The sequence below is a fragment of the Lepidothrix coronata genome, unplaced genomic scaffold, assembly GCF_001604755.1.
Source record: "Lepidothrix coronata isolate B3197 unplaced genomic scaffold, Lepidothrix_coronata-1.0 Scaffold118, whole genome shotgun sequence".
NCBI classification, from domain to species: Eukaryota; Metazoa; Chordata; class Aves; order Passeriformes; family Pipridae; genus Lepidothrix; species Lepidothrix coronata.
In genome coordinates this window covers 116389-129892 of record NW_016690298.1, presented here as the reverse complement: position 1 = coordinate 129892, position 13504 = coordinate 116389, and the positions used below count along the sequence as shown (strand labels likewise).

The 13504-nt window shown below is 36.6% G+C and overlaps 1 protein-coding gene across 2 annotated transcripts in view; it reads right to left on the bottom strand.

Moving 5' to 3' along the window:
* Positions 1–207: 207 nt before the first annotated feature.
* ITGB6 (integrin subunit beta 6) overlaps positions 208–13504 on the bottom strand; it is a 50050-nt gene continuing 36753 nt past the window's right edge. For both annotated transcript variants that reach the window (XM_017825416.1, XM_017825417.1), the window contains 4 exons: positions 12510–12607; positions 7800–7919; positions 5155–5321; positions 208–3851 (listed from right to left, as the gene is read on the bottom strand). In XM_017825416.1, coding sequence (XP_017680905.1) covers positions 3750–3851; positions 5155–5321; positions 7800–7919; positions 12510–12607 — 487 coding nt within the window. In that variant the 3' untranslated portion in view covers positions 208–3749. The remainder of the gene's footprint in view (positions 3852–5154; positions 5322–7799; positions 7920–12509; positions 12608–13504) is intronic.

Genomic DNA, 13504 nt, shown 5'->3' with positions numbered 1-13504 from the left:
CAACATTCATCCACTAACTCATTTCCTTGAAAAGTAAAAGGATCACAAATGAAGAAAATCCAGACATTAAATTGCTGTCTTAAAAAAGGGAGAGAAGTTATAAAATAATCTCTAGGCTATGACAAAGCATGAAAAATTTGCTAAGATTGATGAAACTATATGAAAACAATGATAAAGACAGATGCCAAAAAAGAAAATGTAGAATGAACAATTAAAAATATTAAAAATGCATTCAATTTTACAATCTTTATTCAAGGTCAGATAACTCCTTTTTTACACAAACAAGTTGAGACATTTACCAGTTTCTTTCAAATGGATGAAGCTAAAAATTGTCTCTTTTTTTTTTTTTTACTTTTAGACTGTGTGTGGTAATTTTCATGCCCACTGCAAAACAGACTTGAACTTCTACATAAAGACAGATGAGACATGGAGAGTTGCACTTGACATCTCAGTCCTGTATCCCAGACTCATTACCCACTTGTTATATTACAAAACAAAGTTGAATGCAATCTGGACATGTAAAATACCAACCAACATGCAACTTTCATAAATCAAACAAAAATTATCCATTTAACATACATTACTGAAATTACTATGCTATAGGATGTAAAAGATACACAAATACCCTAAAATCGCTAAGGATTATTCTTTAATTCAGTTTAACTCTTCAGTGAACAGTAGTATTACTATTAAAAAATGTTTTGTCCACTCTCAAGGTCCAGCCTCAGGCCAAAACAGTATTTGTGAAAACAGCAGAAAGACTTTTTCATCCCACTCACCACACACAAACCCACTTAAAGTTTGGTGGAGGAAAATAGAATAGAGAGAAAAATATGAACTTTGGTACAAATGCTACAAGATGAAAGTGATATAGTTAATACAGAAGGATGAACATCACTCTTATCTCTAGGGTGAATGCCAAGTAAGATCTTGAAAGTTCTTGAAATCTGGGAGTTTAGTTGAAATCTAAATTAATGCTGGTAAAAGAATGGCTCATATGAATGAGTCTAGTTATTTGATATCCCTCAATAACAGAAACCTTCCTCACCAAGCCCTTCTATTTCCTCTCTTCTCATGAATTCCTAATTATTTGAGTGATTTCCATCCTGACAGTTTGGAAGGTGGACAGAAAATTTATAGTACAGTCATCGCAGGAGGGAAATTGCAAATCATACTCCCTGATTTCATTACATCTTTGATAATTTGGAGAGAGATTGTTAGGAGGAGTAATTGGGCTGTAAACATTGTCTACATACCAAATTGGATCCTTGATGATGACCGGAAGATGCAAGTGACGAGAAGAGAGCAAGAAGCTTTGTGGAACAAGATCTCCTGTAGGAACACGGAATGTAGACTACCAAGCATTTGATATGAAATGCAAACACCACCCTTTTAATAACATTTGAATACTGAGATATGTTGCAATATTGAAATGGGTGACCTACAGAAGAAAGGCTTTCAACCCTAATATTGAGCAGCAGAATCAGCCTTCTCAGAAACAGAACTTAAATGGTATTTAATAAACACTATAGATTTTTATTACTTAAAAAGTAATAAAAATATTTTCATTTCTTTCAGAGAAAGTTTATAATTTGATGACTTCTGCGTGAGAAACAAAAGAGTAACAGATTACTTACATGGGCTAAATCCAGATTTCCCTAGTCCCTTAGGCAATCCTGACCCAAGTAGTATCTAAGCAGATTCAGGGGCCAGCTTTGCATCCCATGAGTTTATCCACGTGCCAGGGAAACAGGATTTGATCCCACATGTAACTTGCACTGACATCCGTGGGAGTCTAGCGGTTGGAAGGGCCACAGATGCAAGTTTTTATCTGTGCACAGTTTCCACAATGAGATATGCAGGAATACCAAAGAGTACAGATGCGAATCTGTTCCAGTATAATAACAGACATAATTTCCATCATACTGCTGTATTTTTGTACTTACTTCGTTCGCGAAGCCTAGCCATGAAAATGAATATGGATATTGCATCACCTTCTTTCCAAAGGCATCTGATACTATTTCTCTTTGCACAGAAATATATAAGTTCTAATCCACTTACAGAGAGTATTAATCAGTTTGTTTAAACAAAACAATCTTTGTAAACGAAAACTAATAGTTTCACTGAAACTAGATCCTCATCTGTAGCCATTGACTCCAGTAGGCTTTGGATCAGGCCCTAAAACAGGCATGGGTCAGTCTCACTTCCAGAAACTGTAGCAGATATGGAGTCTGAAGTTGCACAGACTTTGTAAATATTTATTACAAAATGGACATAATTTTTTTTAGATCAAATACATGATTTACCACAGGGAATGTATGTGATTGTTTGTGACTGTGTCAATGTTTCTTTGATTTCTAAGTTTTCTAAGTACCTTCATATGTACCTTTTGACCACCTGTTTCAGAGTAGCAAAAAATGCAGCTGAAAAGTGATATTAAAAAGAAAGTACATTAGTGGTATCTTAAAATAGCACAATGCTGTTATTTTTCTATACCAGCATGTTAGCTGCTTTTTGGGGCTTCTTTACCTGGTGCTATGCATGGTAACAGCATTACAATTTAAATATTTATGGCAAGTCATCTGTAACTAGCTAAAACTGAGATTTAAAAATCCTCATTAACATAATGTAAATGAATATGAAGTGAAATCCATAGATCTGTTTCTTGCTTAGTTTGGGGAAAAATAACCAAACAATCCAGCCCAAAAGAGCTGAATATGTTATTTCACGTATGACTAAACAGTTTGGCTGCTGGGCATTGAAAGAACCTCACAATTGTGGATATATCAACAAAAAAGTACTGTCTTTGTGTGTGATCCTGAGTATTTTGTGTGAACATTTTCTGCATGTAAAGGGCCCCTGAACCAGTTTGTGTGATGGGCCAGCATGTGAGGTTTATTTTGAGTGTCTAAACCATTCACAGGATGCAAATGGTGAGATGGAGTTCTGGTAATCCTCTGGTTTAAAAGAGTCTTTACTGGGGCCTCTAATTTACAGATATTTACCTTTTGTTCTGGATCCTTTCTACTAGAATTTAAAGAAAAAAAAATAGTCTATGCCTGGAGGAGAAAAGTATTCACTGCAAGTGAATAAGGCTTGACTTAGCTTTCCCTGAGAAAACCTCAGGGACTGGGTCCTTAAAGAACATCAAACGGCAACAAGGACAAGGAAAGAGGGAAACAGGACAAGAAAGAAGAATCAGAGAGGAAATGCTTCTGTATAACTTAGACACATAAGACAGTCAATAACACTACTTTTTTCTGATGAAAAACTATTCAGTCACACAGGTGGTATGAGGAAGCTCTATCCTCAGTAGTTCATTCATGAAAAAAAATCTTTTTTAAATTTAAATCAGCCCACCAGATAGACTGGTACAAATACATTCCTAAACACAAATATATGGGATTGTTTGTATGAACAAAGTAGTGTAAAGTTCATTGTAAATACCTAGTTTAACAAAAATAGGCTTACATATGATAATTTTTAATCCTCAGTATTAATAACAAAATTATTTGTGATGCCATTTTTTTAAGATGGGGGCTTAATAGTAAAGAATTCAATTTTTTAATATTTCTACCAACCTTTATGTCTAATATGATATCTATATTTTTCCCAACACAAGATATATTTTGTCCAACAGAACGGTTATACCACTGCAAGGTGCAAACAAATATCACATAATCAGCTGAGAAGAAACAGGTGTTTTTAGATTCCCTGCCAGGATAACTAAGTTTGTAGTGTTGGAGGTGCTAGTAGAAATCTGCAGCCATGGCCCCTTTTTGCTTTTCTTGGTTCTTGTAAGTTATATTTTTAAAAGTGGTTGTTGAGCCTCGGTACAGTGGATTTGTTTCCTAAAAAAAAACAAAACAAAAGAACCAAAACAAAAAGAGGTGAAATGGGAGTCACACAGTGTTTGTATAGAAGTAATTCTGTACTTTTGATGATTTTAGAATAGCCTTCAGTGCCTCACTTATATTCCAAGCCACTGAAATTCAGNCACAAACCAGCCTGGGGTCAGGAACATGCTCCCCTTCACGTCTGCCTCCCAGATTAAAGTAATGCACATTGTCAAACAATACTTTATTAAATGCGTCCCATATAATCTGTGTATCAAACCTGGTGGCTGGACAATTATAAAAGCACAGAGAGTGTCTCAGCAGTGAGGTGTTACCTGTCATGGTCCTCTTTCTTGAGCCACATAGGCTATCTACCCTGTGGTGAGAGAAGGGCAAGTCTCATCTGAGCTTTTAATCCTGGTCTCTCATCAATCACTTCCTATCCTTTCGACTTGTGACAGAAAAGAAAATTAAAATGCTTCTATCAGGTGTATCCTTCCCTTCCCTCTTACCATATGTAGGTCTCCTGAAGGATCAAGAAAACATTCTCAGTTGGCCTTGCCTGTAAGTAACTGATTTTTCCCATCTCAAAAGCTGAAAGGCTGACAGTGCCCATTCTTGGAGGAATGTTGCAATCACAGGACTTGGTAGGAGAATGGAGCGGAATGAACAGCAGCACATTGCCTATCCTCCTGACACTCCCTAGAAATGCTTACTCAACATGTTTGTTTTTCAAAGATCCTCAGAAGTCTTGAAGATTTTGCAAAAGAGCAAAAAAGTCAAGGGCAGAAAGGAAAGAAGAAAAGGGAACATGTGGTGTAAACTTGCATTAGATGCCTGAAGCTATAGATAGAAGATAAGGCCTGAATTTCTCTGTCCTTTAACCTACATTTTGGACAGCTTCCATTCGCTGCTCCTCTGTGTGAGTGGGCTCCCATCACAGAGGCCACCACCAACCTCTCTTTCCTAAACAGCTGTTTCTGGGCAGAGGGGTACACCTCTGATAATCACATAGGCAGCCAAGAACTTTGTTAAAATTAATCAAAGACAGGGCACTAATTAAAAGCAACTAATAAAAATAAAGTTATCTACACATTCTTACATATGCAAGAAATTAAACCAGGAGATTAAACTCTAGATATTTTTCATCCATAAAGGAATCATAATTTTACTTTATAGGATACTAAGTGTAGTGAAAACCTACCAGCAAAATCTATCCATTTAAAAGAACAAAACCAAGACACAGAATTTTAAAGGCAGTTGTGCATCATGCAACCAAATTAAATAACCTTGTATGAAATCAATGCCTGTCACGTACCGTTTGCCATTTAACTTTTGATTTTTCTGCTTCAAACTTGGCCACCTCTTTTCGGTCTTGAACTGACACCAGCAATTTCCATATACAAAGTAAAACAATGCCAATGAGAAGGATAGCAAGGGTGACACCCACCATTATCATTGGGATATTTGGAAGTTGTGTGCAATCTGTGGAAAAAAAAATGTTATAACCGTGGATATCTCCAATCAGTAAATTTTAGGCAATTAAAAACAGCCAAGAAGTGTTCTGAGCTTCTCATTTGCCTTGAGCTGTGCACACCTTTTTCTCCAAGTCCACTTTACTTTCCTCCTGCTAGCTTGCTAAAGGGTTTGTGAAACCAATTGAAAAATATTGCATTAAAAAATTAAAAAAAATTAATTGCTAACTTGTTCCACTGCGCTTTTACCATGTCAATCAGTTAGCAGCTGCTGGATACAGAAACAGATTCAGAAAAGCCAGAAAATTGATTTCAGATCTGTGCCAATATAATCCTAAAAATCAGGGCTGAGTTGACAAGATTATGAATTTTACAATGTTATGCCTGGAGCTCTAGTCCAATTAACTGATATTCAGCGTGTTGCAGAAGAAAAGATTCTAGCGAGATCTGTATCAGGGTAAAGTCATCAATGATATTGATAAAACAGAGGAAACTACATTACTGTCATGAATACAATCGGTAAAAAAAACCTTTTAGACTTGTTGAAAATGTAGGACTGGGCAATTGGAAGCAATTTTGGATTTCAAGTCCTGAATTAATTTTATCATACAATATTTCAGAGAGTCAAAATTAAAACTGAAGTTTTTGCTTCACCAAAACACAAAGAAGTTTGATTCTTTTAATATTAGAAAATATTGCTTGTGTAAGTTGAACACTACTATTTTAAAAAGTTTTCTGCTGAACCATGGTTTAAGGACATTGAAAAATTCATTTCAACTAATCTGTCTTACATGATTGTATTTCACATTTTGATTTTCCTTGATGTCAGCATTTGACTAATTCTGAGGGGTCTGGTTTGAGCAGTGGGCTGGCATTCTGGCTGCTGGTGCCATATTGACTTTACTGTCATTTACTGTTCTGCTCCTGGGCCTTGAAATGTGAACTGAGGTAAGACCTCAAGAAATTCTCTAGAAATATGATTTCATTCATGGAAGTGAAGATGGTTATTGTAGCACTGTGGGAGAGCCACTGCACAGCAGTCACTGCTTAAGGAAATACCTTCTTTAAAATATTTCTTTTGGGTTTGTTTGGGTTTTTTTCCTAAATCTACTTAAAATACATAATAAAGATATTTAATAAAGAGAAAATCTTACCCTTAAATTCTTGTGTCTTTTGAAGTTTTGCCCAATGGGCGCTCCATTGGGCAAAACTAAACTAAGAGTGTAGTTTACAAAGAGCTGTACTTCTTTAATACTAGCTTTATTACAACCATCTTTACTGTACTAGTAACCTATACAAAACCAGACCACTGTTCTTATGGCAGAAGTCGCTTTTGTTGCGCAGTGAAATCACTTTTGTTCTCATGTTTGCTAAAGAAAGGCTACACAAAGGGTTAATAAAACAAATGCCATTTGTGCTAACAGAAGTAAGTTACAAATCTGCATGGCTTTGCCTAAAACATAACTAACATTTAGTACAAAGATGTCTTAATTGCCTGGAAGAGAAACTATTTGGCTGCTGAAAAGTGGTGTCTGGGTTCTCTCTTGTCCTGCCTGATTAGGAGATTTAATAAAAAATCAGTAGTGAAACAACAGTAAATAAAGAAGTCATGTTAATGAAAGGACATAAAGAGATCTGTTTTGTATCTGTTAGTTATTCAGAATATTCAGAACTTAATGAGAGCTGGAGCACGCCTCCTATGAAGATGGGCTGAGCGAGTGGGGGTTGTTCAGCCTGGAAAAAAAAAGGCTTTGGGGAGACCTAAAGAGCACTTTCCATTACCTAAAGGGGCTACAAGACAGCTGGAGGGGGACTTTTTACAAGGGCATGTAGTGACAGGACAAGGGGGATTGGTTTTAAGTTGAAAGAGGGTAGATTTAGATTGGATATTAAGAAGAAACTGTTTACTGTGAGGGTGATGAGGCCCTGGCACAGGCTGCTCAACACCTCAACCCTGTTCAAGGCCAGGCTGGAGAGAGCTCTGAGAGTGGTATCCCTGCTTGGGACAGGGCGCTTGGAACTAGATGATCTTTTAGGTCCCTTCCAACCCAAACCATTCTATGATTCTATGACACTGCAACATTCAACAGAATTACAAATATATTTTAGAATTTCATCAGGTAAACTCAATCAGATAGTCTTTTGAATATTTGTCCATCTATGATATATATATAAATTTCAAAGTGAATTCTAGTTTTATCATATAATGCAAATGACATCTAGTATCTCAGAATTGCACAGGGCTTTAAAAAAGTTTGCTTATTCTTGTAGCAATGATCACTGTGCCCATCTTTCATGAAAGGTCAAGTATTCATTTTACCACTGCATTAAATAAGTACTTGAGGAGGTGCTCTTTTGGCTGGGCAGAGAAGAACTACAAACACAGGGAGGTGCTGTTCTGCTTAAAAGAGCTCAGCTTCTAGATTGCTCACCCTGTCTGTGGTTTTAAATCAGATTTCACATAGGAAAAGCAATATTCACTGCTTACCTTTCTGTTCTATGCTGTGAATGACTGTCCTTCCCTGTTCATCCACAGCCAGTAGAAATGTGGTTATACATTCATTTTCCCCCTGCAAAGAGCAGGAAATGGATTTATCCTCTGAATAATCTGCAGAGAGAAGAAAAAAAGTCATTCATCAGATCAAATTAAATTTAACATTTAATAACTAGAGAGACTGCTGGCATCACGTCTGTCATAGCCTCATCTGTGGATGGTAAAGAGTGAAAGACAAAAGCAGTAACACTCTCAGAATTTCCACTAAATTTAATGGCTTTTCTACCAATCCCAATTTTGTTTAGTTTCTGATTTTTCGCTTATATTTCCAAAGAACTAATCCCGATGTTGTCAATCTGCACTGACCATCTAGTGTATCCTATTAGTGTGCTGTGAATTTCAATGAATTGGAAGTGCCTTCAAGATGCTTAACTGCCATCTGTCTAGGAAATGTAGTAATCCCAAATTAGAGGACAAAGTAAAGAGTAGAACCAAGTGTGTTCCTTTGGTTTACAGCTACTCCTGCCATCTCTAGATCACGTGTCAGAAGTAAATATACATATATCAAACAGCAATGGATGCTGTTAGAAGGGCTGCCATTCATTTCTTCCACAAGAGCCCCCTCAAAGGTCAGTGTGTGTCCTGTACCATCACAAGAGTAAATATAGATTAATAACAGAAAACTGTAATTCTGGGATTTTTGTAATGTGATTCCAGGGGAAGCAAATAAAGTGACCTGAGATGACAGTCTGCCCTTGTTTATTCGTCTCTCCACTTACTGTTGATCTGCACAAAAGCTTAATCCACTTCTTTCCTTCCAGATTATTCCTAACTGGGGAGCTTTTCTGCTGAGAAAAATTCATTCAAAGGGAACAAGGAGACAGGAGGAAGCTGGCTTTGAGTGACAATATAAAGCAAATAAGACAATCAAAAATTACCATAATTTGGAGCGCAATCATAATATAATATTTTACAGAGAAAAAATATCTTATAACTGTGTGCAATAATGGATTATAAAGAAACCTATGGTACATAAAGAAATAAGTGCTCACTCTGGTTTTTTTTATTCACCTTATTATCATAAGGTTTGGTCTTACAGAAAACACTATTAAATGCTATAGAAAATATGACAGTATTGACTACACTAGTCCCTTTCTCTGCTTGTTATAAAAAGAGAATCACATCTGGTTGGATTTTAATGGAAACATGCTCTTGATTTGCAATAATCTTGTATTTAACCTGTTGCCTGTCCTTAGTGGCAGAGCAATGTGTTATCTAGCAAAGTGACAGGCAGCCAAGACTTGCTGATTTAACAAGATTTGGTTTTGTTAGAAGGGCCACAAACTGCAGACTGATGGCTCTCATTGCCAGGTCACAGTTCCAGTAACACTGTCACAAGTTCTGCAATATTTGTACTTTCCCAACTCCTTTAAGCAAGCAGATTCAAAATATTAGGTTGCTTAAAACAAACAAAAAAAAAGGGTAGTTGTTAGCTATCCTGAAGATGGCAAAAAACTTGCAGACATATTCCAAATATCATCCAGAAGGCAGTAACAGCACATGTATTAGATATTTTTAAATAGTAATTTTTAATTTAATGTCATCATTTGAAACCAAGGGGAGTAGAAGTATGAATATGTGAAATGATGTAGAAATGAAAGCAAAGAGGTCCGTTCAAGCTATTCAGAACCCAGCTTGCAGTTAATATTTTTATTTCTCTGATGTTATTTTTAGGATGAGGGATCACTAAGAGACTCTATTGCATATATTATTTGCAGTTCATCAGCACAAAAATTTGCCTACGTAGGTAAATTCCTGTAATTTACATCTGTGTAATTTTCTGCATTCTGCAGTGAATCATCATACTCTTCTCACTTCTACCTGCAGCCTAATGCTATTAATTTCAATTGTATTTGAAGTCATTGGAGTCACACTGGAGGAGGAATTGGGTAACAGTGGCAAGATGGATACTCAAAGCATGAAAGACTCCTAACAGAAACTAATATAAAAGATTCAACAAAAAAAATTGACTGTAAATTTAAATGTCATTATGCCCTTTCTTGTTTGCCTTTTGCTCAACAAAATGCTTTTTTTGAACGGAGTTCATCTCACTTTGAGTCATAACAGAGCAGTGTTGATATAGATGTTTATTCAGGCTTCAGTATCCACTTTGCTGCTGCACTTGGAATTCGTGAGGTGTCAGCACTACAAGGGAGGAAAAACTCAGTTTCTCCAAAGAAAGTGTAACTGTCCCTGCTGGGCTTGTGGCAGGAACAGCCTGGTGCCCTGTGGCTGGGGTGGTGGCAGGAACCACGTTTTTGGAACAGTAGTTCTTCTTGGGTAGCGAGGGCTCCTCTTGCACCCATCCGGCAAAGGAGGGATTAGCCTAATTTAAATGTTCACGTACTAAAAGTGAATGAAAATAAATGTATAAAAGTGATACTTGCTGTGGAGGTAAGCCCAGTAAGTGTGAAGCCATTAGCACCTCCAGAGCTGCTGGGCATCCCATTCCCTGACAGATCCTTAAGGGGAATGGCTCACCCATTGTGTTGTGGGGAGTAGGAGGAGAAACCCCTGGCGACCCCAGAACCAGAGAAAGAGCAGAGGAAGTGAAAGCCACGACTCAGAGCCTAAAATGGGCATTCCCATTTAGGAAACAGGAAAATATAAAGCCTACCCTTTTTTCCTTGCTTCATACTTCCAGTCATTGTATTGCAACATACACATGCAAAAGAGAAATGAAATTTTTTAAGTGCTAATGTGTTATTTAAACTAAAGCTATTGCTTTTGTTTGTCCCCAAAGCCTTGAAGCATTAAAGAAACCGAAACATAAACCAGAAAGAAGTAACTACCATATGAAGTTGCTCAATACTCTTTCGTAAATATTATGTGGTGTGCTAGTTATAGTGTTTTCAAATTGTTGAGTTTTGTTTAAGTAATAGTGTTTATTCTATGATTATTTTTTAATTCTTGTTTTGAAGGTTATTTTTTTCCTCTAAGGACTTCTTAATAAGGCTACCTCCATGCCAAAACAAATCCTTGGAGCTATTAGACAGGCATTTAAGATGAAACACAGTTTGCAACAGCTTCGTCTTTTTCTCTTTTTTCTTTTTTTTTAGAGATCCAGATGGGAACAGTTCACTTCACTACAGTAGTTGCTGTAACTGCTAGAAATAAATTTTAAACCTAAAGAAGTAGCTGACAGTCCCAGTCAGGGAAGCATAGGACGTGAAAAAAAGGAGATAAGCAGGAATAGATGGTATTGTCATGCTCGTATTCCAGCAACCTCTGTGTATGTGAAGAGGCATATAAATGGCTCTTTCTGCTCTTGATCAGTTTTCATTATATTTGAAAATAGAATGTTTTACATATTCCAATCTACAAATATCTGCCATCTGACAACAGCAACTTGCAAACTTTACAGAGATACAATAGAAGTGTTTATATATTTTTTAAGCCTGTAAAGATATTTTTATATTTATAAACAAATACTGATGTTTAGAAAGAAAAAGCATGATAATAATTTTAATAAAAATACAAAATTATAATTAATTGTCCTTACAAGGGCAATATTTGTGATATTTGAGCTCTGTATTATGGAGTATTGTCATCCAAAAAAAAAGGTGTAGCTTTCCTGGAAATATGTACATCAGTGATGACATTTCTGCATGCACAGTTCTGGATAGCCTTCCAACAGCTTGCAGACACAAACCTTAGACATGCACACAGGATTCTGCATTATCATCCTTATTCTTACATTTGTCTTATTTAATGCTTATTGTACATATGTGATGTGGATACAATACACCTATGCAGAATATACCACCTAAGGAGTCCTTCTGCTGTACCTTTTGCAACCAGACATGTTTATCTGGTATTGGCCTTTTTAGCCACCAGCGCGCTTGTAACAAATGTGGGTAGAGCCCTTCCCAAATCTTTGATCGCAAAGCCCAGCCGTGATGTCCTGCCTCACTTAACAATTGCATGTGGCACAGGGTTGGGACTAGAGTTGCCATTAGAATACATACAGACTACCTGTTGAACAGGCAAGCGTCTTCCCCTACAAAAACAAAAATATGCACTCTTTCATTTAAAGGTTTGTTTCTGTTTTTTTTATTTTGGTGCTTTTTGGTTTTCTTTTTCTGATAGTATTATCTCTCTCAAGATTAATTACTGTTCCAGAAACTTCCCTTGATGGAGGGCAGCTTTGAATTAAAGTGAACAACTGGAAGATGTGCTTAGCCTTTTAGAATATAAGAAATGTGTTTGCCACAGATTAAAGGGCTGTGTCTAGTCAACCAGCAATAATCAAGGGTCTGCCTAAGGACTGGAGTCAGGTTTTGTATTTGTATGGTAGAAGAAGCCCCACTGGAACTCATGGTACAGTCGTAACTTAAACTTAGGGACTTTCATCAATCACTGGTTTGCAGGGACTGGTATTTATTAAATTCTATACTTTCCTGCATAAACTTCTTAGAAAATAGGCATGACTCAATATGATAATTAACCTGAAAGGGTAACACCAGCCCTGTTCTGCATTTCCTGCTTGCCTCAGAAGAACCATAAACGACAGTAATTGCCTTATGAGCCATAAAATAATTCCACAGCAGAAAAACAAGGATACTTTCAAATATAAAATTACTGAAAGTGGAACCTACCACTAATCACACACACACACAAGAAAGGAGGACTGAGTATACCAACCCTTTGCAATGCTGACAGTTGCATCAACCAATTTGCATTTTTCACTGCAATCTCCCAGTGACTTGTCATCTGAAGCCAAGTGACATTCCACACAGCTCCTGTGGAAAATAATTCAGCAGCCCATCAATCTCTGCCTATCACAAAGCAACAAGACAAAAGCCAGTATGTGTGCATCTGCATTTTAAAAGGAAGCTAAATAAAAGGTCTCCTGCTATGGATACAGCAGTTCTCAGGAATACGATAGGTACTGCCACCAAAAAAAATCCCAACAAAACCAAGCAAAAAAACCCCCACCTGAATAAAGGTATTGTGGATAAGCTCTGTCTTGTCCTCTATTCTCTCCCAGTTTATTAGCTACCAGACAGAACCCCAGGCAACATTATTCATGTAGGTCTATCAAAGACATGTGATTAGTCACACACAACATTCATTTTAAAAAATTTAGAAAATAAATCTTCTGAACATTAAATACTCTTACACAAAATATCAGCTGAAGGAATTCCTATCAGATGAGTGCTATCTGAAATTGACTTCAAAGAGATCAAGTTGGGGCACCAAGTATAAGTCTGCCTTTGTTGAAAGTCTGTTGAATAATGTATTAAAACACTTTTCAGGTGTCTCAATGGTTGTCTCTTGAATGTGATTACTTGTGTCAGGAATTACTTAGATCCTAATAATACTAATGAAATTTACTGGAAAATTATTTTTTTATTTAATGGTGGAATGATTGAAATACTATTTAAAAACACAGAATCTAAACCAATTCCTTTAGAAATCTCTGAAGATCTTCCCGTAAATTCAATGAGGATTTTAATAAATCCAGAGCTTATTAATGGAAAATAAAACAACAAACAGAATTAATACATGAAAATTTCTGATGAAAAATGCATATACTGGTTTCTTACAAATAGCTTCAGGGGCTGAGACTCTGAGAAGCAATCTGAAGAACTGAATGCATAAAAGAAGGGAAGGGGAAGGGGAAGGGGAAGGGGAAG